The sequence below is a fragment of the Oryctolagus cuniculus genome, chromosome 21, assembly GCF_964237555.1.
Source record: "Oryctolagus cuniculus chromosome 21, mOryCun1.1, whole genome shotgun sequence".
Lineage (NCBI taxonomy): Eukaryota > Metazoa > Chordata > Mammalia > Lagomorpha > Leporidae > Oryctolagus > Oryctolagus cuniculus.
The window spans coordinates 1203780-1228204 of record NC_091452.1 but is presented as its reverse complement, the minus strand read 5'-3'; the positions used below and the strand labels follow the sequence as shown (position 1 = coordinate 1228204).

The following is a 24425-nucleotide window of genomic DNA, read 5'->3' as shown; positions in this document are numbered from 1 at the left end:
CGAGTCACGGCACCATTATGTCGCTCCCCGTCTTCGTGGGGGAACGACACAAGACCCTGCGCTGTTCTTTTGTCTGCTCGGCCCTCCCCGGGTTTGCTGCTGGTTCTTCCCGGGTTGGCTACTATCCCTTCCACCTCCGTGGAAGGGCAGTTCCCCCTGGCCACATTCCCCACTTCCGCAGGGGAGCGGCACACCGCCGGCCGGCTCGTCTCGGGGGCTGCACAGGTGTTCCTTCAGCTAGATGTTCCCCATAGATGTTCCCCGTGCATGCCGTCTCTCTCCTCCTTTATAGACCTCCTCCGCCAATCCTAACTCGGCTGCCCACACGCCGAGTACGCTGCTCTCCAATCAGGAGCAAGTCCTACAGTTTATTGGTTGAACTGGAGGCAGCTGTGCGGAAGCTGTTTACTTCTCTCCCAGCGCCATATTGTGGGAGAGCAGATGCATAGAATAAGTCCTAATTCCAGTAACTCAGTCCAGTCCGGATTGCTCCCCACACCGGACTGTCCTTCGTGTAGGTTACTGCTCACAGGGCCGCTTCATAGGAGCCGCTAGCCACCAGGGGACCGGCGTTTGCCGGTGGCTTGCCAGCATCTGGTCTGCTCACTGCCATGCCTCCGTGTGCCGCCACTCGAGCTTTGGTTGTGTTGCGAGGTGTCTGTGAGAGTCAGCACCCCCAGCTGGGTTACTCTGGGTGTCCTCAGCATCGAGGTTCTCAGCCTGCTCTGCAGTCAGTCCCTGGCCAGTGAGGTGTGCTCACCCAGGGGTCTGTCCCATGTGGGTCCTTCTGGGGATCTGTCCTGTGTGGTGCTGGTGCGGTGTTTGCATGGACTCCTGGAGTCCTCACTCCACAGACTCCCTACTTGCTGGACTCCTTGGTGTGTGCCCTGCACAGAGGAGGTGATGTCTGTGGTCTCCTTTGATCACAGAACACCCCTGGGAGGATGAGTGTGAGCCTTGCGTGTTCCTCGTGAGGAAGCAGCCTCAGAGGGGGCCCCTGCAGAGGGCGTAGAACTTGAAGATGGGAGAGTGGCTGCTGTGAGTTGTAGGAGGAAGAAGGCAGCAGGCCTGGGCCAGGCAGAGGTGCCCTCCTCGAGTGTGAAGAACATCTGCTCTCTGCAGCCTCGGTGAACACTAATCACGCTCTGTATTTCTTCAGGGAAGGAGTCGAGACCCAGGGGATTGGAAGTATTACCAGAACATTTCCTGGTGAGTTCAGGGTTGTGGCTGCCCTCTGGCACAACGCACATGTGGACTGGAGGGAGTGCTGCCTAGACAGATCTGTCTCTGGTGGTGGTTTCCTTTCCTTACAGAGTCAGCCCAGTGTGACAGTGAACCCATCCTCCCTGGCGTTAGTCTGCATAGGGTGTTCATTTGGCAGTTTGGCAAGATGCAGCCAGGCACAGTGACTGTAGATTTGTGTCCTTGTTCTGCTGCCTGGTGTCTTTCCCACAAGTGGAGGCTCAGTGTCCATGGGTGCCCAGGGCCTTTTGCCGTCCTTGTGGGTTATGCACCTTGGCTTCCCGTTCTGTTTTTTGAGCTTCTGTCTATTACTTTCATTCTGTGTTTCAGGATTCCAGAGTATCTGGAAGAAAGAGAAAAGCAAGCACGTCCTTGACTGATGATGAAGGTCTGTCTCCACCCCCTGGTGCTGTCTGTGCCATGTGGTTCACATGCAGTCACTCTTGGTGCTGGGGGGCGGGGGGCACTGTTGGGGGGTGTGCACCTCTGTGTCCATCCAGACGTCCCCAGTGCACAGAGTTCTTCAGGATCCCTAGCATCCTTGGCAGGTTTTTTGGAGCATCACAGAGGTAGGTGTCTTTTGTGAGTTTGGAAATGCAGCTGTATCTGGGGCTCAGAGTAGATATGTCAGATTGGGGTCATGTCCACGGTGACCCTGGATGGCTGCGTGTGGGTTCCCTACGGGGACCTCAGCAGCTACACAGAAAGGGGGACATTGCTCCGTGTGCTCTGAGATCTGTTGTGTGTTGAAAACCCAGGACTGTAATCATAGCTTGAAATGAGAGGGAAAGCACACTTTCCAGTTTCTTGCTCATTTAATAAATGATCCTTGCCGACTTTCACCTGCGAATCACAAAGCTCAGTTTTAATCTCGTCAGTAGCTGTGGAGAAACAGTTTGGAAGCCCTGTAGTGTTCAGTGAGCAACTGGAAAGCTCAGAGGGACTATCCTGCCCCCTGACTCCGATGGTGCCCATTTTAGTGGAAGATGAAGAGGAGACCATTGAAGAGGAGGAAGCACACGAAGGGGCCGTCGATCACCAGACAGAACTTTCTAATTTAGCCAAAGAAGGTAGGCCTCATGATCGTATTGAAAACTGCTTTTCTTTTAAATAGGCACAAAAAACTATGAAAAGTGTGTGTCAGGTGCCGACTGACTGCACAGGACATAGAGTGCAAGTGCCGTCACAGCTGGCAGTGCCGTAGCCTTGGTCTCGGCACCTGATGGTTCACGTGGGTCCCTCTCTGGACTCTTGTTCCCACCACCTGCTTACATCTCTGAATAACAGTGTAGCCAGGGGTGCGCGTGTGAGGACTTTGGTGAACAGGGTCAGGCTTGTTCTGCTCAGTCATCCCTCTCCCAGGGCCTCCAGACCGTAGTGTGTGAAGCCATTGCTTGCTGCTTTTGTGCCACTGAGGGACGCCAGTGTCCCGTTCCTCCCTTGCAGACAGCGCTGCTGTGAGCCTCCTTGCAGCGTGCCTGTGCATTGGCTTGGGCATAGCGCTATGGGCCGGGAGCGCATGGCACTGTCTGGGAACCATGCCGCCTTGTTTAGATTGGCCGCCCGTGCTTCACGTTCAGAGGTGCTGGGCATTGTCCACCCATCTGGTGGCTCTGTGATTGCTGATGGAGTTTCTTTCCAGCTGTGTGGCACGGTTGTGTACAGTGCCGTTCTGGAAAAGCTTGTCTTTCCTCACCAGTAAACCAAGTTCCTTATACCTGGCACTTTCCGGGGTCAGTACTGTCTGATGGCTCATTTGTACCAGTTTCTGTGTTGGTACCACAGGTTTATAATAGTTCTTGATACCTGGTTAGGCAAGTTCTTCCACGTTGCTCTTCTTTTAGGAGAATCTTGACTGTTGTTGAGATGTTTCAAGTACACATTAGAATCAGGTTGTTGGGGCTGGCGCTGTGGCAGAGCAGGTAAAGCTGCTGTCTGCAGTGCTGGCATCCCATATGGGTGCTGGTGCAGGTCCCAGCTGCTCCTCTTCTGATCCAGCTGTCTGCTATGGCCTGGGAAAGCAGCGGGAAATGACCCAAGTGCTTGGGCCCCTGCATCTGTATGGGAGACCGTGAAGAAACTCCTGGCTCCTGGCTTCAGATTGGCCCAGCTCTGGCTGTTGCGGCCATTAGGAGAGTGAAACAGCAGATGGAAGAGCTCTCTCTGCCTCTGCCTTGCTGTAACTCCACTTTTCAAATAAATAAATAAATCTTAAAAAAAAAAAAGAAATTTGGGGGGGATTATTATGGATTCTTAAAGGCCTGGCACTGAGGGAGTTTGCTCCAGAGAAAGTTTCTGTTAACTTCAATCTGTGCTCTTTTATTTATTTATTTATTTATTTTTTGGACAGGCAGAGTTAGACAGTGTGAGAAAGAGAGACAGAGAAAAAGGTCTTCCTTTCCGTTGGTTCACCCCCCAAATGGCCACTGTGGCCGCTGCGCTGCGGCTGGCATGCCGTGCCAATCCAAAGCCAGCAGCCAGGTGCTTCCTCCTGGTCTCCCACGCGGGTGCAGGGCCCAAGCACCTGGGCCATCCTCCACTGCCCTCCCAGGCCACAGCAGAGAGCTGGCCTGGAAGAGGAGCAACTGGGACAGAATCCGGCGCCCCAACCGGGACTAGAACCCGGGGTGCTGGTGCCGCAGGCAGAGGATTAGCCAAGTGAGCCACGGCGCTGGCTTATTTATTTAATTTTTTTAAAAGATTTATTTATTGGAAAGTCAGTTTACAGTAAGAGAAGGAGATTCAGAGGGAGAGATTTTCTGTCTGCTTGTTTACTCCCTAGATGTCTGCAATGGTCAGGATTGAGCCACGTGGAAGCCAGAAACCAGGAGCTTCATCTGGGTCTCCCACAAGGGTAGCAAGGTCCCAAATACTTGGGCCACTCTCTGCCATCAGCAGAGCCATCAGCAGGACTTGGATTGGAAATGGAGCAACTGAGACATGAACTAGCACCCACATGGGAAGCTTAACACACTATGCCACAATGCCAGCCCCTTACGTATTTAAAATTTTTATTTATTTTTCATTTTATTTGAAAGACAGGTAGACAGAGGTCTCCCATCTGCTGGTTCATTCCCCAGATGTGTCCCAATAGCCAAGGGCAGGGCCAGGTTGAAGCTCAGAGCTCAGAATTCAGTGCAGGTCTCCCTTGTGGATGGCAGGGGCCCAAGTATTTGAGCCATCATCTGCCGCCTCCTAGGATGGTCATTAGCAGGAAGCTGGACGAGAAACAGAGGAGCCGGGACTTAAACCATATGAGATTTGGGATGTGGGTGTTCCATGTGGCGGCTTAACCGTCGTACCAAATGCCTGTGCTCTTTTGTTTACAGTGCATCTCCTATAAAGTGATTGCTGACCGACAACTCTCTTGACATTGGAGCATTTAGTACATTTGTGTTAAATTGAAGTGCATTCTAATTGAGTTTAGATCTATTGCCATTTTTTAAAAAGATTTATTATTTGAATGTCGGAGTTAATAGAGAAGGAGGGAGAGACAGAAAGAGATCTTCCATCCATCGGTTCACTCGCAATGGCCAGTGCTGGACCAGGCCGAAGCCCAGAGCCAGGAGCTTCCAGATCGCCCATGAGGGTAGCAGGGGCCCAAGCTCTTGGGCCATCTTCCGCTGCCTTTCCTCGGTCATCAGCATGGAACTAGATGGGAAGTGGAGGAGCCAGGACACAAATAGGATGTCAGTGTTGCAGGCAGTGGTTTGACCCACTGTGCCGGCCTCAATCTATCATCATTTTAATTTGTTTTCTGGCTTCCTCATCTGTCATTTTTAAAAATTATACATATTTGGGGCCAGTGCTGTAGCGTAGTGGGTTAAGCTGCCACCTGCAGTCCCATTTGGGCACTGGTTCAAGTCCTGGCTACTCCACTTCCCATCCAGCTTTCTGCTGTGGCCTGGGAAAGCAGTAGAAGATGGCCCAAGTCCTTGGGCCTCTGCACTCGCGTAGGAGACCCAGAAGAGGCTCCTGGCTCCTGGCTTCGGATCGGCGCAGTTCCGACCACTGCGACCATTTGGGGAGTGAACCAGCGAATGAAAAACCTTTCTCTCTCTCTCTCTCTCTCTCTCTCTGCCTCTCCTTCTCTGTGTAACTCTGACTTTCAAATAAAATAAATATTTTAAAAAAGAGAGAAAAAAGGAAAAAATTTATATGTATTTTACTTAATTTGGAAGGCAGAGAGAGAAAAAGTACTTCCATCTGCTAGTTTACTCCCCAAATGCCAATAATATGGAAGACTGGGCCAGGCCAGTCAAAAACCTGGAACTCCATCGGGGTTTTTCATCTGGGATGAGATGATGCAGATATTTCATCTGTTCCCTGCTGCCTCCCAGAGTGCACATTAGCAAGAAGCTGGATCAGAAATGGAGCAGGAGGGCCGGTGTTGTGGCACAGCGGTAAAGCCACTACCTGCAGTGCCAGCATCCCTTACAGGCACCAGTTTGAGTCCTGGCTGCTCTACTTCCAATCCAGCTCCCTGCTTATGTGCATGGGAAAGCAGTAGAACATGGCCCAAGCCCTTGGGCCCCTGCACCCACATGGGACACCTAGAAGAAGCTCCTGACTCCTGGCTTCAGCCTGGCCTAGCACTGGCTGTTGGGGCCATCTGAGGAGAGAACCAGCAGGTGGAAGATCTCTGTGTGTGTGTCTCTCCCCCTCCATCCCTCCCTCCCTGTAACTGTGCCACTCAAATAAATAAAAATAAATAAAAAAAGATACAGTCTATGTCAATAATGGTTAACCATCTTCACTTTTAGGAAAAATAAATGTGCTTTAAAAAATCGAGGTTGAGCATTGCTGATCTGAAAATCCAGTGTGGATCCTGGGTAGTGTGGATTTTGGATATTTAGGTTAGAGACTCTCAGCTGGTAAAATGTGGGAAGTGGAGTCTGAACACTGTGGTCTCCAGCCCTTGGAGTGATGGTACCAGCCTGCGTGCATGTGGCTTCTAGGGCCCTGGCGTTGTAGGTGAGTGACAGTTGTAGAGGACGGCCTCTCCTTGTCCCTGCAGCGGAGCTGCCACTGACCGACTTGGTGAAGCTGTACGAGGGCGCATTTCTGCCGAGTTTCCAGTGGCCACAGCCCAGTCCTGACAGTGACGAGACGAGCGAGGACGAAGGTAGGCCTTTGGTGTTCCTGAAGAATTTAGGTCTAGAAACAGAGGCCAGTACTTACAGAGTAAGTATATAAAATTTTAAAGATCTCTTCATTTTTCTTTTACTTTTGTGAAAGAAGAAATTGGAAATATGTATATATATTTAATCTTATATTGAATAAAAATTAGATTCTGTGCTTTTTATTTATTAATTGGATCAGTTATCAAAGTATTTGATTATGTTGTGAAAAATAGGGAAATATGGTTTTATGGACTAGATTTTTATCATCTTTTTTCCAGCTGTGCTCTGTTTAATAATACAGTAGTTTTAAGTAGTTTGTTCTATTATTTACTAGGTTTTATAAACAGATGCAGACTATACTAAAAAGCCTGTCTTCCCTGTAGTTTGTAGATGCTGTGCAGGGGCCAAAGCATGTGAAGAGGGTCCTCTGGCAGCCAGGCCCTGGCCGCTTCTGGTCCCCTGCTGGCTGCAGGGTTGGCTGGGAGGGGCTGGCCATCTCCTCCTTTACCGCATCTGGGTGATGTTCCAGTTTTTCTGGTTTGGGAGGTGGTGAAAGGGAGACTGCAAAAGCTGAGACACCCTCAGCTCTACCTGTGATGCTCCTCGTCGTGCAGAGCACCTACTCTTGTCTCCACCCATGACTCTCCCCATCCCACAGAAAGCTTCCGAACACCAGGCTGTGTGCTGCCGGTTACACCCTGAGAGCTTTCCAGAAGGGCCTAAATTTGGTGACTTCAGAGAGTCCCTTCCATATATCCAGATAGTGTTGGGTTGCAGACTGACTGCTGCTGAGTGTTACGCTGGGGTTATGTGGGTTCTGTAGACTTCTGTCTTGCAGCACTCCCAGCCTGTGTGTCTCCCTGTTGCAGATGCCGAGGACTGCCCTGGTGAGGGGGAAAGTCGGAGGGACCTGGTCCTCATAGACTCACTTTTCATCATGGATCAGTTTAAAGCTGCAGAGAGAATGAATGTTGGGAAACCCAACACAAGAGACATTGCAGAAGTGACAGCTGTGGCCGAGGCTGTCCTGCCCAAGGGCAGTGCCCGGGTCTCAACTGCGGTGAGATGCTGGGCAAGGGGCAGGGTCTCAGGAGTGTGCGTGTCCCGGTCTCTGATGCTTAGCCAGTTCCTTGTTTCCACCACGGAGGATGTTAGAATAAGCAGTGCCTGCTCTGCCCTCCCTGTTTCCTGTTATTCTTGTGGTTCCCTAATATGGTTCATATGGTTCACCATACAACTCTTTTTTTTTTTTTTCTCCTAAAGATTATTTATTTGAGGAGCTAGTATTGTGGCGTGGCATGTAAAGCTGCTGCCTGCAATGTCGGCATCCCTTATGGGCACCAGTTCGTGTCTCCACTGCTCCACTCCCTATGCAACTGCCTGCTAATAGTTTGAGAAAAGCAGTGGGGTAAAGAAAAGACCCAGGTATTTTGGGCCCCTGCCACCCATATGGGAGACCTGAAAGAAATTCCTGGCTTTGGTCTGCCTCAGCCCTGGCCATTGCAGCCATCTGGAGACTGAACAGTGGAAGGAAGATCTCTGTTTCTTTTCTTTTCTTTCTTTTTTTTTTTTTTTAAATTTTATTTTAGATTTGTTTATTTATTTGAAAGGCAGAGTTACAGAGAGGCAGAGGCAGAAGCAAAGAGAGAGGTCTTCCATCTGCTAGTTCACTTGTCAAATGGCTGCAGCGGCCAGAGCTGTGCCAATCAGAAGCCAGAAGCCAGCATCTTCTTCCGGGTCTCCCACACGAGTGCAGGGGCCCAAGCACTTGGGCCATCTTCTACTACTTTCCCAGGCCATAACCGAGAGCTGAGTGGGAAGTAGAGCAGCTGGGACACAAACCGGTACCCATATGGGATGCCAGCGCAGCTTTACCTGCTGTGCCACAACACCAGCCTCTCTCTAACTCTAACTCTTAACGCTAAACTCTTAACTCTGACTTTTAAATAAATAAATACATAGGGGCCGGCACTGTGGTGCAGTGGTTAACGCCCTGGCCTGAAGCGCCAGCATCCCATATGGGCGCTGGTTCAAGCCCTGGCTGCTCCACTTCCAATCCAGCTCTCTGCTATGGCCTGGGAAAGCAGTAGAAGGTGGCCCAAGTCCTTGGGCCCCTGTACCCGCATGGGAGACCCAGAAGAAGCTCCTGGTTCCTGGCTTTGGATCAGCGCAGCTCTGGCCTTTGTGGCCAGTTGGAGAGTGAACCATTGGATGGAGGACCTCTCTCTCTCCTCTCTGTGTAACTCTTTCCAATAAATAAATAATAAAATCTTTAAAAAAATAAATCTATAAAAATACATATATAAAATCTGATTTGAAAGGCGGAGACGGATCTTCCATCCACTGGTTTACTCATGACCCTCTCTCCCTCCCCCAGTGGCTGCAGTGGCCAAGCTGAAACCAGATCTCCACTGGAGTGGCAGGGACCCAGGTTCTTGGGCTGTCTTATGCTACCTTCCCAGGAGCATCAGCAGGAAGCTGGATAGGAAATGGAAAACCTGGGACTCCAGTTGGCACTCTGATATGGGCTGCTGGTTCACAGCATTGACCTCTATCATGGGCTTTTTTTTTTTTTAAGAATTATTTATTTTGAAAGGCAGAGTTACAAAGAGGCAGGGATGGAAGAGAGAGAAAGTCTTCCGTCTTCTGGTTCACTCTCCAACTGACCACAGCAGCCGGCGGTGGGCCAATCTGAAGCCAGGGGCTTCTTCCAGATATCCGATGTGAGTATAGAGACCCAAGGACTTGGATCATTTTCTGCTGCTTTCCCAGGCCATAGCAGAGAGCTGGATTGCACGTGGAGCAGCTTGGTTTGGAACCAGCGCCCATATGGGATGCAGGCACTGCAGGTGGTGGTCTTACCCGCTATGCCATAGTGCTGCTCGCCCTACCCCTTTTTTTGAAAGGCAGAGCCAACTGAGAGAGACAGATTATTTTCCATCCACTGGGTCATTCCTCAAATGGCTACAACAGGTCTTGGCCACACCAAAGCCAGGAGTTAGGGACTTCATCTGGATCTCCCAAGTGGGTGGAAGGGACCCAAGTACTTGGGCCATCTTCCCAGGCACTTTAACAGGAAACTGAGTTGGAAGAAGAGTAGCCAGGACTCAAACCAGCACTTTAATATGGGGTGGTGTTGTCAGCTGCACCACAGTGCTGGCCTGCATGGAACTGATTTTCTTTGCGTTATGAGAAAAGGTTTGGAAGATTGTTAGAACACGTCATTCTTTGGCCTGTTGTGTCTCCAGGTGAAGTTCAGCGCCCCGGCTCTATTGTATGGGGCTCTCAGAGACTACCAGCAGATCGGCCTGGACTGGCTGGCCAAGCTCTACCGGAAGAACCTCAATGGCATATTGGCAGATGAAGCTGGGCTTGGTAAAACAGTGCAGATCATTGCTTTTTTTGCTCACCTAGCTTGCAATGAAGGTAAGAGCTTGTTGATTCTTAGGTCTTCTTAGCTTGGCAGTAGGCTGAGGTACCTGATCCTGAGGGTGAGGACGTGGTCCTGTTGTCAACATTGTGCCTGTCCTATGGCCTCAGCAGGGTGTGGCTCAGAGTATTTGCTGTGAGCAAGCAGATAGCCTGTTCCCAGTTGTTTTAGAGTCCAGTGTGGCCCGGATTCCTAGCAGGCTGTGGCTGAGCCCCAGGTGTCAGACGTTGTCTTTCTTGCTCTGAGGGCAGCAAAGCCGGCAGTTCAGCTCCCTGCTGTTGCTCGGCAGACATGAACTGTGCTGTCCCTGTGGTCCTGGCTGCCCATCTAAGCTCATCTGATTTCCTAGTGCTGTAATCTATGTCTTCTCTTGTCTCCGAATGGGTTTTGCTTCTCTGGGCAGCATTTCTGATCTGGGTGTCCTGCACGGGCTCAACTGCTCCTGCAGTCTGAGCCCTTCCAGCCATACTTGGCTCCTTACCTCTTGCCACACAACTGGCACATAGCTTGTGTAGCCCTCTGGCTTCCCATCCACTGCCTGTGTGTTGCTGGCCTTGGTTAGGTGGCTGTGTGCGGTGCCAGCCAGTTGCAGAAGAGGTTGTGCCTGAGCCTCCTGACACAGGACAGGGTCTCACATTGTTCCTGTGGCAGCAGAAGCGCTCAGGACGGACCTTAGGGGGGATTGTTTAGATACAGACCTTTTTTTTTTTTTCCCCCAATTTTTTTATTTTTTGACAGGCAGAGTAGACAGTGACAGAGACAGAGAGAAAGGTCTTCCTTTGCTGTTGGTTCACCCTCCAATGGCTGCCGCGGCCGGCGCACCGTGCTGATCCGATGGCAGGAGCCAGGTACTTATCCTGGTCTCCCATGGGGTGTAGGGCCCAAGTACTTGGGCCATCCTCCACTGCACTCCCTGGCCACAGCAGAGAGCTGGCCTGGAAGAGGGGCAACCGGGACAGAATCCGGCACCCCGACTGGGACTAGAACCCGGTGTGCTGGCGCTGCAAGGCGGAGGATTAGCCTAGTGAGCCGCGGCGCCGGCTAGACACAGACTTAAGGCAGAGGAGAGAGGACTGACACCATCCTCTTCGCAGGAAGGGTGGCCACATCTGAGTGGTGAGGTCAGCCCCACTGGTGGGTGGCATAGATGCAAGTGGTGCAGTGGACTTGGAGCACCATGCTCCAGTTGCTGCACGGTGGAAGTGGAAGTGGGGAGGTCTTCAGCTGCCGAGGCACCTGGATGTCCCTTCTGGTCACTGCTCAGGGCACCACAGCATCCTCATGAAGTGACCTGTGCCCTAGGTTCTCAGGAGCCCAGTCACCTAGCAGAGCAGCACCTGGGCTCTGTTTTTAACTCAGAGTTTCAGTATCTAATGGAATACTTGAGCTTGCTGCATAGTTACTTCAAGATGGAGCAGCCAGCTGGTCTCACTGCTTTGTCTGTTAGATAAAAAAGGTGTTGGTCTGTTCACTGTGTTTGTACTGTTGTTGCCTGCTTTGGGCTCAGGGCTGTGTGGTGCCTGACTCAGAGCCCTGTGGTTCCCGACTAAACAGCATCCAGCCCAGCCTACGCTATGCCTTTTCCCAAGCCCAAGGCCCTCATCGTCCCACTGAAGGAAGCAGTGCGTGGCTTCTCCTGGGGAAGTCTGAGTCACCAGCATCATGACTATGGCACTTTGGGGCCAGTGTCCAGTAAAGTAAGGGTTCCTTGAATACAAGCACTGGGCAGTCTGAAAACCGAGACAGCTGCCTGTGACTGACAGGCATGCATATACTGGACACAGGGATGACCACATGAGAAAGAGACAGACAGAGATATCTTCTGTCTTCTGGTTCACTTCCCAAGTGACCATAACAGTCAGGGCAGGACCAAACTGAAGCCAGGAGCCAGGAGCTTTTTCTGATCTCCTGCGTGGGTGCAGGGGCCTAAGGACTTGGGCCATCTGCTGCTGCTTTCCCAGGTGCATTAGCAGGGAGCTGGATGGGAAGTGGAGCAGCCAGGACTCCAACAGTGCCCATATGGGATGCCAGGTGGTGGCTTTACCTGCTAGGACACAATGTCAGCCCCTATTTTTTTACCCTATATTTTCAAACTGTTGACCATGGATATCTGAAAACGAGAATTATCAAATATATTTGGGTTGGAGGGATCTGACAACCACAAAAAATTGGAAGTAGTCTGAACTTCTAAATTAAATTAGGGAGTTGTTTCATTAACTGAACAAACACGTGGGTTATTATTCATTCATTCCTTGGATCCTTCTCTGGGGACCGCCGCAGCAGGCTTTGCATGCAAAGAAGTGATCAGAGGAGAGCCTGCTCCCAGGATGCCACAGGACTAAGACAACAGGCAAACCTGGTGAGGGCCCAGAAAAGGGTGAGAGTAGTGTCTGTGTGGGAGGAGGTGCCCAGCATGTGGGGAGCCCTGGAGCCCTGGGCCCTGTCTCGTGTCAGCAGCAGCACCAAAGCTGGTATGGCAGCCAGAGAGAGCAAGAGGCCTGCCGGGTGGAAGCATCAGAGTTGTGAGGTTAGAGTTGATGCAGGCCTGTATCAGAGACTGTGACTCCAGAGTGCCAGGGTCTGTGAGAGAGGTGGGGCTGGGGACAGGCTCTCAGCTGGGCTTGCATCCGCTGGTTCTCCGCAGCCTCTTGGGTTCCTCGTCCATGGTTACCCAGAAAACCACGAGAGTTTACTAAGTTTATTATTTGAGATTAGAGAATGAATGTTGAATAAGCTCACAAAAAACAAAAATTGTTCACATATCACCATTTTTTCATTGTTTACCTTTATAATTATTATTAAAGATTTACTTATTTGACAGAATTACAGAGAGAGGAGGAGAGACAGAGAGATCTTCATCCGTGATTAACTCCCCAGGTGGCCACAAGAACTAGGCTGAAGCCAGGAGCTAGGAGATTCATCTGGGTCTCCCACAGGGGTGCAGGGACCCAAGCACTTGGGCCATCTGCTGCTGCTTTTCTCTGGTCATTAAGAGGAAGTTGGACTAGAAATGGAGCAGCCAGCGCATAAACTGGCACCTGTACGGGATGTTAGCGTTGTGGGCAGTGGCTTTACATGCTACACCACAATGCCAGCCCCTTCACTTTTTTTGTTGTTGTTGTTTAAGATTTACCTATTTTAAAGAGACATGCTCTATCTGCTAGTTCACTTCTGAAATAGCTGCAATGGTTAGGGCTGGTCCAGGCCAAAGTCAATCCTGGTCTCCCATATGGGAGGTGAGGACCCAGATATTTGGGCCATCTGCTGCCTTTCCAGGTGCGTTGCCAGCATGCTGTGTTGGGAATGGCGCAGCAGAGACACTCAGCCAGTGCTCTGACACGGGATGCCAGCTTCGTAAGCCACAGCTCGACCCACTGTGTCACAACACTGGCCCCTTTTGAATTTCACAGGAAGCACGCCGTCTCCCTTGCCGCTTGTTTCCCTCCCAGGTGATTTTGCAGGACAGCCCACGTGTGTGCTGCCTAGTCCTCCCAGCCCTCGCCGACATGCCTGGACAGACAGCTCTTCCTTCCTGAGCACACCTTGTACTCTTTCTCCAATCTTGCTTTCAGTTTGTGCAGAAAGCCATCTAGCTGGGATCTGCATTTCCCTGACTTGAGGCTGTGTCTTAGACTTTATCTTCCTCTTGCTGTTTTCCTGTGAAACTTCTGTCCCTGTCCTTTGTCCATTTTCTGTCGGTGGCTCCTTCATCAGAGTCAGGCAGTACTTTGCACATTTGCAGTAGATATGTGCACTGCAGATGTTCTTTTGAAGTCTGCCATTTCTGTGTTTAACTTAGGTTTATATTTTATTTATAACTTCAGAGCTGAAGCCTGCTGGTCTGTAGTCTAATAACTTAAGAATCCTTAAGTTTCTGAAGGATGGAACAGAAACTGCCCATCTCAGGTGGTCTGGATATTGTGATGAGTGGTTGGACACGAGTGTGGATTGTGCCTTCAGGCTCATGTACCAGCTTGTGGGAGGGCGCTGCAGGCACAGAACCCTGGCCTTGGGATCTCAGGGTGGGGAGCTGTAGTCTCAGTGCTAGCTCTGTGTGCTTTCTTCAATTTCTGAGCAGGAACAGGCTCAAGGTGGGTGTTCACCCAGGACTTGAACAGATGCTGGGCTTATTCCGTGGCTGTTGATCCATCATCACTTGGGCAGCACCTGCTCAGGGTCAGGATTCCCATCTGTGGCAGCACAGATGTTGCCAGGAGGACCCTGTTCCCTCGGAGTCTGCCTCCGTTGAGTGTGGGTTATTACATGTAGAAGTGGTGCCGAGTGCCTGGTTTGGCCAATGATCTTGTTTGGGGGTTTGTGTCTTATTTTCCTTTGCAGGTAATTGGGGCCCCCATCTTGTGGTTGTGAGGAGCCATAACGTGCTTAAATGGGAACTTGAATTGAAACGCTGGTGTCCTGGGCTCAAAACCCTCTCCTGGATTGGCAGCCACAGAGAACTCAAAGCAAAGAGACAGGTATTGTTTTTTTTTAAAAAGACATATTTCGAAATGTGAAGGTGTGTTTGTTTGTTTTATTAAAAAAAATTTGGGGGTGGGCACTTGGTGGAGCGTTTATGACACTGCTTAGGAAGCCTGCGTCCCATATTGGGTTCAAGTCCTGGCTCTGCTTCTGTTGCCAACCTCATGCTAATGTGTACCCCGGGAGACAGCAATACTGGCTTACGTAGTTGGGTCCCTACCTCCCACATGGGAGACCTGGATTGAGTTCCTGGCTCCTGACTTAGGCTTGGCCCAGACCCAGCTATTGTAGGAATTTGGAGAGTGAACCAGTCCGGTAGGTATAGTGTCTTTCCTTGTCTCTGTTGATCTCTCTGCTTTTCAAATTAAATAAATAAATAAAGTTTTAAAAAAATGGCTATTCATTTACTTTTTAAAAGTTTATTTTACTTATTTGAAAGGCAGAGTTTTACAGAAAGACAGAGAAAGATTGATCTTCATCTTCTGGTTCACTCTGCAAATGGCTGCAATGGCCAGGGCTGGGCCAGGCTGAAACCAGGAGCTGGGAGCTCCCTCCTGTTCTCCATGTGGGTGGCAGGGACCCAAGCACTTGAGCCGTCTTCTGCTTTCCTAGGCACAGTAGGGAGCTGGATAGGAAGTGGAACAGCCGGGACTTGAACTGGTGCTCGTATGGGATGCTGGAGTCCTAGGTGGCAACTTAGCCCACTGTCCCACAATGCCATACCCTCTCATAAATTGAAAAAAGGAATTAAAATTAATTTGTTTGAGAGGCTTCTTCTGTCCCCTACTTCACTCTCCAAATGTCTGCAGTTGGGCTGGGTTGAAGCTGGGAGCTGGACCTTAATCCAGGTCTCCCACCTGGTGGTAGAGACTCAAGCCATTACCTCCTGCCTCTCAGGTGTGTTAGCAGGAAGCTGGGATCAGCCAGCAAACCCAGGTACTCTGATACAGGATGCAGGCAGAGTGCAGAATGCCAGCACCCAGGTCACTGGCTGGTAAAAAATCAAACCTGCAGGTTGTGGATTTTGAGCCCTTTGAAAGCGTAGATTATGGCCATCAGCCCCGTTGTCCCCTGCAAGGACAGCTGTGCATGCACATGCACACACACACGCACACACACATGCACACACACAGACCCAGCTGCATGAGGCTCCGTTTACACACACATGCACACACACAGACCCAGCTGCACGAGGTTCTGTTTACACACACATGCACACACACAGACCCAGCTGCACGAGGCTCTGTTTACACACACATGCACACATGCAGACCCAGCTGCATGAAGCACTGTTTACACACACACACATGCACACACGCAGACCCAGCTGCACGAGGCTCTGTTTACACACACATGCACACACGCAGACCCAGCTGCATGAAGCACTGTTTACACACACACACATGCACACACACAGACCCAGCTGCACGAGGCTCCGTTTACACACACACACATGCACACACGCAGACCCAGCTGCACGAGGCTCCGTTTACACACACACACATGCACACACGCAGACCCAGCTGCACGAGGCTCCGTTTACACACACACACATGCACACACGCAGACCCAGCTGCACGAGGCTCCGTTTACACACACACACACATGCACACACGCAGACCCAGCTGCACGAGGCGCTGTTTACACACACACACGTGCACACACACAGACCCAGCTGCACGAGGCGCTGTTTACACACACACGCACACATGCAGACCCAGCTGCACGAGGCTCTGTTTTCCTTCCCAGAGAGCGAGGTGTTCCCCTCAGGACAGAGGTGTCACTTGGAAATTGTAGTGTTTTTCTACCAAGGCCCCACTGATTGTCACAAGTGTAAATGAGAAGTGTAGTGCACCCTGAGTCCTGAGTCATAAATCTGTGAAATTTTTATGGAGATGTATATTAAGAAAATTTGTATCGGCCTGCGCTGCGGCTCACTAGGCTAATCCTCCACCTGCGGTGCCGGCACACTGGGTTCTAGTCCCGGTCAGGGCTCCGGATTCTGTCCTGGTTGCTCCTCTTCCAGGCCAGCTCTCTGCTGTGGCCAGGGAAGGCAGTGGAGGATGGCCCATGTACTTGGGCCCTGCACCCGCATGGGAGACCAGGAGGAAGCACCTGGCTCCTGGCTTCGGATCGGCACAGCACTGGCCGTAGCAGCCATTTGGGGAGTGAACCAATGGAAGGAAGACCTTTCTCTCTTGTCTCTCTCTCACTGTCTAACTCTGCCTGTCAGAAGAAAAAAAAAAAAAAGGGAATATTTGTATCATACAGATAAGCTTCTGGGACACATTTGGACTTATTCCTTCTGTCTGTCCAACACTGTCTAGTACAAGGTCCTGTGTTAAAGTATCTTGAGCACAATTTTTCATTGAACATAAAATTCTGGCTTGGACATTATTGTGTTTTGCAGAGTTTACTGAAAGAACGAGTACTTGCAGTGTGTTTTGTCACTTACTCGCAGTCTTCCTGGACGGATGCTTGTTGAAGCTGCCTAGAATGAGTGGTGTATTCACTGCTGCAGGCTGGGTAGTTCCAGGCCAAGGTGCCTGCGGCTCAGTGCCTAGTGAGAGCTCAGCTTGTGCTCCCAAGGTGGTGCCTCCTGCTGTGTGCCCCGTGAGGGGAGGGGCAGAGGACACATCTGACCCGCAACACCATCTCCAGCTCTTGCTCTGTTGTTGGATGTTACGGCATAGATGCGTTTGTCACCTGAATACAGCCCTGTTCTGATTTTATGCCGCGAAGCTTGTTCCCTTCAGGGCCCTGCTTGCGCTCACCGTTTTCCAAATGATGACTGTTGGTGCCTGCAGAATAACTTCTTAATTTGTCCACAGAAGTGCTTTAGCCTCCTAGAGGAAAGGATAGAAACAGAAACTCTGCCATTTTCTCTGCGGTGATAGCAAGAATTAAGTAAAGTTGTTCTAAGTGGGAATAGTGTAACTTCATGGTGAAAGTCATGCTGGTATGTTGTGATGATGATGCAAAGACACAGGCGTGAGAAGACTGTGGGGTCTCCTGTCTGTGCCGCAGGAGTGGGCCGAGCCCAACAGCTTCCACATCTGCATCACGTCCTACAAGCAGTTCTTCAGGGGCTATGCCTCCTTCTCCCGAGTGAGCTGGAAGTGCCTGGTCATCGACGAGATGCAGCGTGTGAAGGGCATGACCGAGAGGCACTGGGAGGCCGTCTTCACCCTGCAGAGGTCTGTCCCGCACTGGTGTTGTGTGCTGTTTGCACGTGGTCGCATGTTCTTTGTGGTTGACATGAGGGTGCTCCTGGGGGAAGTGAGGTTATTGCAGATAAATGCATGAGTGCCTTCCAGCTGCCAAGAATGACGCCTCGCTTTAGCAGAGTGCGCAGGGCAGAGAGACCCGGCAGCTCCCTGGGGCTGGTCCGTTTCTTCTTCCCTTTTCCCAGATATGGCCAGAGAAACGGTCTCACCAACCTTATGTGTTGTGGGTTTCGCTGTGGTCTTTGCTGTTTGCAGTCAGCAGCGACTGCTTCTGATCGATGCGCCACTGCACAACACCTTCCTGGAGCTCTGGACCATGGTGCACTTCCTCATCCCTGGCATCTCCAGGCCTTACATGAGCTTCCCTCTGAAAACGCCCAGCGACGAGAACCAGGACTACTACCACAAAGTGGTCATAAGGCTGCACAGGGTATGTATGGCTTTATGCTTTTTACTTAGTAAAATTCATGTGCCTCGTTTCCAGTGTCTTGTGGCAGCCTTTTTTGGAAAGAAAACAGTAGGTGGGTGTCTGGTTTTCCAGGTGACACAGCCGTTTATATTGAGGAGAACTAAAAGAGATGTGGAAAAGCAGCTGACAAAGAAATACGAGCATGTTTTGAAGTGCCGCCTCTCCAACCGGCAGAAGGCCTTGTACGAGGACGTCATCCTGCAGCCTGGGTAGGTAGAGACCAGTGCCTGCCTTGCTCGCCCCTCAGACCCTCTCTGCAGCCTCAGTGGAAGGTACTCCTTGCTGGGGTCCTGGGCTCTGCATCTGGCAGATGTCTCCATTCCCCTGGGCTCACTGCAGCAGCTGTGTGACTGCTGTGGATCTGTGTGTGTGGTTCTCGCAGTCATGTCTGGCTCTGCTGTAAGTCAGCGTGTTCTAGGCCTCTTGTTGGAGTTGTAGGCTATACTGTGAGTACACACGATGATCATGGGATTTCTCAGGCAGTCCTTGACAGACTGCCCTAGGAGTGCAGTGGTCACCTTAGCATTTAGTTAAAAGCAAAAGAAGTGCACAGCCAAGGGGTTATGACAGACATTGCTGGAAGTTGTGGAAACCATGTGCATGGACATAGGAGACTGCCCTGTTGCTAAGCCCTCATGCATACATCTTGATGGAGTACTGGACTCTGCCATCAGGTTGGAAACACCACTTTCACTTGAGGAGGAGCAAGTTTGAGTGGAGAGAATTGCAGTTCCTTTAGCAGTCAGGTTCAGCCCCTTGGGGAAGGAAAGGTCATGTGGGTCCCCTTGCCCACTGGGTACCTTCGTCGCCTCCCAGTGCATGCACAGACTAAGCTCAGGGTCTGGGTGTGGCTCTCCTGTGAGTGAGCCCAGGGCACACACAGATGCTCATACTTAAGTCATACCGTATGGCGCTGGGGCCTGCAGGCCAAGAGCAGATCTCATATGGCCTTAGGCTGGTTCTGTGGCATTTGCTTCCTGACCACGGCCCAGCAAGAACCTGTCTTCTCTCTGTGTGTTTTCCTCCTCCTGAACCTGCAAAGTGAAGTGTCCATGTACTCGCTCTGCACATGCTGCAGCCCCATCTGTCAGCACGTTGACTGCAGGAAGGGGTGCAGCCAGTCTCAGGTCCTGGATGGATCTCCAGTCCTGTGCGGTGACCGTGCCACACTTGCTGAACTTGGAGCCCCTGCCCGCACTCTGACAGAGAGCTCACACGGAGCTCATTTCCTCCCTCTTGAGAGCCGCAGGGTGCTGTCCTCCCTGTCTGTCAGGAGCTGACTTTCTATTATGGTCCCCACACAGGGCTCCGCATCCCCTGCCTTCTCTGGAACCTCCTTCTTTCCTGAGTCTCTAAACTGTGTCCTTTGTGCCAGCCTCACACATTCAAAGCCCTCCCCTTTGCCCCCCCCCCCCCCCCCCGCCTCTGTCTGCTCTGCAGGGCCATGCAGGTGCTGTCTCTGCTGTCACGTCCTCAGTCCCCGTTCCCTTCCTAGCCTGTGCAATGTGGCTCTGTTCTCGTGACTGCATGCTGGCTGCACTGAGGGTGACTTCCAGGTGCTGGGTTCTGAGATCCCATACTGGCTCCCTTCTGCTGGCTCTTCACAGTTGCTTCTGTACCTGCCAGGCCCCTTAAGTACCTCGATTCTGCATATCCCAACTCGGCCCATGCTGTGTCTTCCCAGCCTGGCTCTCTTCCAGGTCTCCCTGCCTTGGGCTGGTCACTGATTACATGTCCAGCCACATGTTTGGGTTGGAAACCTAGCAAGGCTCTGCCCACTCCTTCCCTTTTTCCACATCTGTTAGACCAGTCCCCTCATTCCTATCTGGGACACTAGGTGCACTGTGCTCACCCTGGTGGCCTAGTGGCTCACCCAAGTCCCCTCTATTGCCCATAGAGACCTGTCCCAGTGTGAGTAGTGGGTCTGTCCATCTGTATGCCTTTGCAGACGCTGTCCTGCAACAGGCACAGCCTGGCCTGCTAACCTGTTGCTTGGACTGTGCACTCCCCTGTGAGCACAGGCAGGAAGACTCTCCCTGGGTGCTCATTCTGCCCCTTCCTCAGCAGATTCTACCTGTCCTTCAAAGGGCAGGCATTTGACACAGAGGTGAAGTGCCGTGTGGGCACCACATCTCACAGCACAGTGCCTGGTAGGTGTGCTGGCTCTGCTTCTGTCTCCAGCTACCTGCTAACGCATGCTCCAGGAGGGAGCAGGTGGTGGCTCAAATAGTGGGGTCCTTGCCACCCATACGGGAAACTGAAATCGGATTCCTGGCTCCTGGATTCGACATCTACCCAGTCCCGGCTGTTGCAGGCACTTGGGAAATGAACCAGGGAATTCAAGCTCTGTCTTTCAAATAAACAAACAGATAATTTAAACAAAGAAGCAAACAAACAAAAAACATAAAAGTACACTAGTTGCTCCCACTTCTCCTTCAGCACACTCATCACACTTGCGCCTGAGCGCTCATCTGTGGAAGGGGACATGCGCTAGCCCCTTGTTCCCGTCCTTGCTCACGCACCGGGGCAGTGAACAAGCCGGCAGAGGTGTCGCATCATCACGTGCACGTGCCGCTGGTGGGGATGTGAGCGGGAATTCTTGAATGATCCATGTAACTAATTTTTAACCAAAGCCGAGGAGAACGGACCGCTCTGTGCTTGTGGAATCAGGCTGCAGCCCGTGAGGAGCCTGGGTGGTCGGTCGGTCTCTCTGCCTGCCACTCCGATGGAGACGCTTTGTGATCTTCCCCGTGCAGAACTCAAGAGGCCCTGAAGAGCGGGCACTTTGTCAGCGTCCTGAGCGTCCTGATGCGGCTGCAGCGCATCTGCAACCACCCGGGACTGGTGGAGCCCCGGCTGCCTCACGCCTCCTACGTGGCAGGGCCTCTGCGGTATTGCTTGGCCTCTCTGATTCTGAAGGCGCTGGACAGAGATTTTTGGAAGGTAAGTAGAGACTGCAGAAGGCTGAATCATTGCTTGAGGGCTTTTCCAGGCAGATTATAGAGAAAGCAGTTCTTGGAGGTGGTTTCCAGCCAGCTCCCGTTCTGCTTCTGGAGATCTCCTGACAGTTGGCATGTGGAGCGACATTTCAGGTACACTTGCCCCACGTGCTGGATTCAGAGGCAGCTTCTGGGCGCTGCTGAGGGTCAGAGCCACGCTGCACTGGCACAGAGGAGACACCAAACGCAAAATGAAATTATAAACTCAGCCACTTCCTGTGCAGTAATAGCAAATATTAAGAAAAATGAGTAAAATTATTATAAGTGAGAACTCTTTATCTCTGTCACTCTCCACTTGAAATAAATAAATAAGTAAACGTCTTAAAAACATTTAAAAAGTCCCACCTCCATACTTCCAGTCCAGTTTCCTACTATTGCCTGGAAGGCAGCAGGTGATGGCCTCAGTACTTGGGTCCTTGCCACCCACATGGAGACCTGCTAGAGTTCCTGGCTTTGGCCTGGCCCAGCTCCTGCTGTTGGGAGCAAACCAGTGGGTGGAAGCTCTGTCTGTCTTCCTCTCAAATAAGCTTATGGGGGGGGGGGGGGCAACCCAAATGAATGGATACAGCATGGGCTCTCCTTACAGTAGAACATCATGCAGCCTTTAAAAGGTATGAAATTGGGGCTGACATTGTGATGCAGCAGGTTAAGCCACGGCCTGCAGCGCCGGTAGCCCATATGGGCACCAGTTTGAGTTTCGGCTGCTCCACTTCTTATCTAGGCCCCTGCTAATGTGCCTGGGAAAGCAGCTGGAGATGACCCAAGTGCTTGGTCCCCAGCACTCACATGGAAGACCTGGAAGAAGCTCCTGGCTCTTGGCTTTGGCTTGGCCCAGCCCTGGCCATTGTGGTCATTTGGGGAGTGAACTAGCAGATAGAAGACCTCTCTGAGGACAGTGCTGTGGCATAGTGGGCTAAGCCTCCGCCTGCAGCACCAGCATCCCATATGGGTGCCAGTTTGTGTCCCAGCTGCTCCTTTTCCATTCCAGCTGTCTGCTGATGGCGTGGGAAAGCAGTGGAAGATGGCCCAAGCACTTGCATGTGAGACCTGGAGGGAAGCTCCTGGCTCCTGGCTTCAGATCGGCTAATCTCTGGCTGTTGCAGCCATTTGGGGAGCAAACCAGCAGATGGAAAACCTTTCTCTCTTCTCTCTCTCTCTCTTTCTGTCTGTAACTCTACCTCTCAAATAAATAAATAAACAAAAATCTTTAAAAAATGTCTTGGGGCTGATGCTGTGGCACAGAGGGCTAAATCCCTAGCCTGCAGCACTGGCATCCCCTATGGGCACTGGTTCAAATCCTGGCTGGTCTGCTTCCAATCCAGCTCCCTACTAATGTACCTGGGAAGGCAGCGAAAGATGACCCAAGTCCTTGGGCCCCCGTATCCACATGGGAGACCCTGAGGAAACTCCTGGCTCCTGACTTTGGATCAGTTGAACTCAAGCCATTGTGATCATTTGGGGAGTGAATCAGCAGATGGAAGACATTTCTCTCTTTGTCTCTACTTCTCTCTGTAGCTCTTTCAAATAAATAAAATAAATCTTTAAAAAATAGATATCTCCCTCTAACTCTGCCTAATTTTTCTTTTTTTTCTTTTTTCTTTTCTTTTTTTTTTTTTTTTTTTCTTTTTGGATTTATTTATCAGGAAGAGTTAAAAATCTTCCATCTCCTGGCTCACTCTCCAGATGGCCACAACTGCTAGGGCTGAGCCAGGCCAAAGCCAGGAGTTTCATCCAGGTCTCCCACATGGATTGCAGCAGCCCTTGTCTTTGAGCCATCTTCCACTGCTTTTCCCAGGCCATTAGCAGGGAGCTGGATTGGAAATAGAGCAGCCAGGACTCGAACCTGCACACCCATATGAGAGGCTGGCACTGCAGGTGTCAGCTTTACCTGCTGTACCACAACACTGGCCCCTCTTTTTTTTTTTTTTTTTTCTTTTCTTTCTCTCTCTCTTTCTTTCTCTCTCTCTCTCTCTCTCTCTTTCTTTTTTTCTTTCTTTCTTTCTTCCTTCCTTCCTTCCTTCCTTCCTTCCTTCCTTCCTTCCTTCCTTCCTTCCTCCCTCCCCTCCCCTCCCCTCCCCTCCCCTCCCCTGCCCTCCCCTCCCCTCCCCTCCCCTCCCCTCCCCTCCCCTTCCCTTCCCTTCCCTTCCCTTCCCTTCCCTTCCCTTCCCAAGATTGATTGATTGATTGATTGATTTGAAATAAAGAGTTACAGAGAGGCAGAGAGAGAAGTCTTCCATTTGCTGGTTCACTCCCCAGACGGCCATAGCAGCTGGAGCTGGATTGATCCTAAGCCAGGAGCTTGAAGCTTCTTCCAGGTCTCCCAGGGAGTTCGATCATCTGCTGCTTTCCCAGGCACACTAGCAGGGAGCTGGATCGGAAGACGAGCAGCCAAGACTTGAATTGGCAGCCATATGGGATGCCAGCGCTGCAGGCAGCAGATTTACCCACTATGCCACAGCGCCGGCCCCTCTTTAAAAAAAAAATTTTTTTTTTTTTTTATTTGAAAGGCAGAGTGGCAGAAAGAGAGGGAGAGACAGACACCCAAATGGCTGCAATGGTGTAAGCTGGTCCAAGCCCAAGCCAGGAGTCTGAGTCATGTCTCCCACATGGGTGGCAGGGGTCAAGTACTTGGACTATTTTTCAATAATTTTCCAGGTATATTAGGGAGCTGGATTGGAAGCAGAGCAGCAAAGTCTCAAAGTGGTGGTCTGCTACGGGATGCTGACATTGTGGGTGGCAGCTTAGCTTGATGCACTACAATGCCGGTCCTCTGGAGCTGGGACTGCATCCGGGCACTCTCCGTTGTGGGCTATAAGTATCCCAAGCAGCGGCTTAACCTTCTGCACTTCTGGATCATTGTGTTGGCTGCTGCCGTGAGCCTGCTTTGGGTGAGCTGCAGAATGGGACTGCTATACCGTAGGTCACTGTGTTTCACCCTTTGAGTGGCTGCCTGTTTCTTGTGAGCAGTTGTCTCACATCCCCGCCAGCAGCACATGAGAGTCACATACCCTCTTGTCCCCTCGCCAGCACTGGGGTTTGACTCTTGTCCTCTGAGGTTTTGCTTGCATTATTTAAAGTCCTGGAGAAACACTGGTTGGTGCCACTGAGGCCATTGTCCTTGTTCCTTGAACACAGAGGTTCCAGTTCTAGATGGGTTTGTACCACTGGACCTCACCTTGGCTGTGCCAGAGCCAGTGTGCTGCGGTCAGAGTGCTACGTGCTCAGTGCACAGATGTCTCTGCCTCTGCTTCTCGGAGAGGACCCTCGTCTCCACACTTGTCTCAGCAGAGTGTCCCTACACTCTGCTCCTCCCCTCCCCCTGCCAACAGAGCCCAGGCTTTGTGGTGCTGCCCACACATGGGAAGACCTGGTGACCACTCTCACTCCCATTCTACACTGGGAATGTAGCCATGGCTGCCCACACCCTGAGTGGGTTGAGGTCTGTGGGGAGCTCGC

At 51.4% G+C, this 24425-nt stretch overlaps 1 protein-coding gene across 23 annotated transcripts in view; it reads left to right on the top strand.

Moving 5' to 3' along the window:
• EP400 (E1A binding protein p400) overlaps window positions 1-24425 on the top strand; it is a 120493-nt gene that overhangs the window by 43485 nt on the left and 52583 nt on the right. For all 23 annotated transcript variants that reach the window (XM_070066262.1, XM_070066260.1, XM_070066259.1 and 20 more), the window contains 11 exons: window positions 1160-1209; window positions 1573-1630; window positions 2223-2312; window positions 6260-6367; window positions 7235-7425; window positions 9614-9791; window positions 14134-14270; window positions 17302-17471; window positions 17757-17931; window positions 18043-18179; window positions 20727-20913. In XM_070066262.1, coding sequence (XP_069922363.1) covers window positions 1160-1209; window positions 1573-1630; window positions 2223-2312; window positions 6260-6367; window positions 7235-7425; window positions 9614-9791; window positions 14134-14270; window positions 17302-17471; window positions 17757-17931; window positions 18043-18179; window positions 20727-20913 — 1481 coding nt within the window. The remainder of the gene's footprint in view (window positions 1-1159; window positions 1210-1572; window positions 1631-2222; window positions 2313-6259; window positions 6368-7234; window positions 7426-9613; window positions 9792-14133; window positions 14271-17301; window positions 17472-17756; window positions 17932-18042; window positions 18180-20726; window positions 20914-24425) is intronic.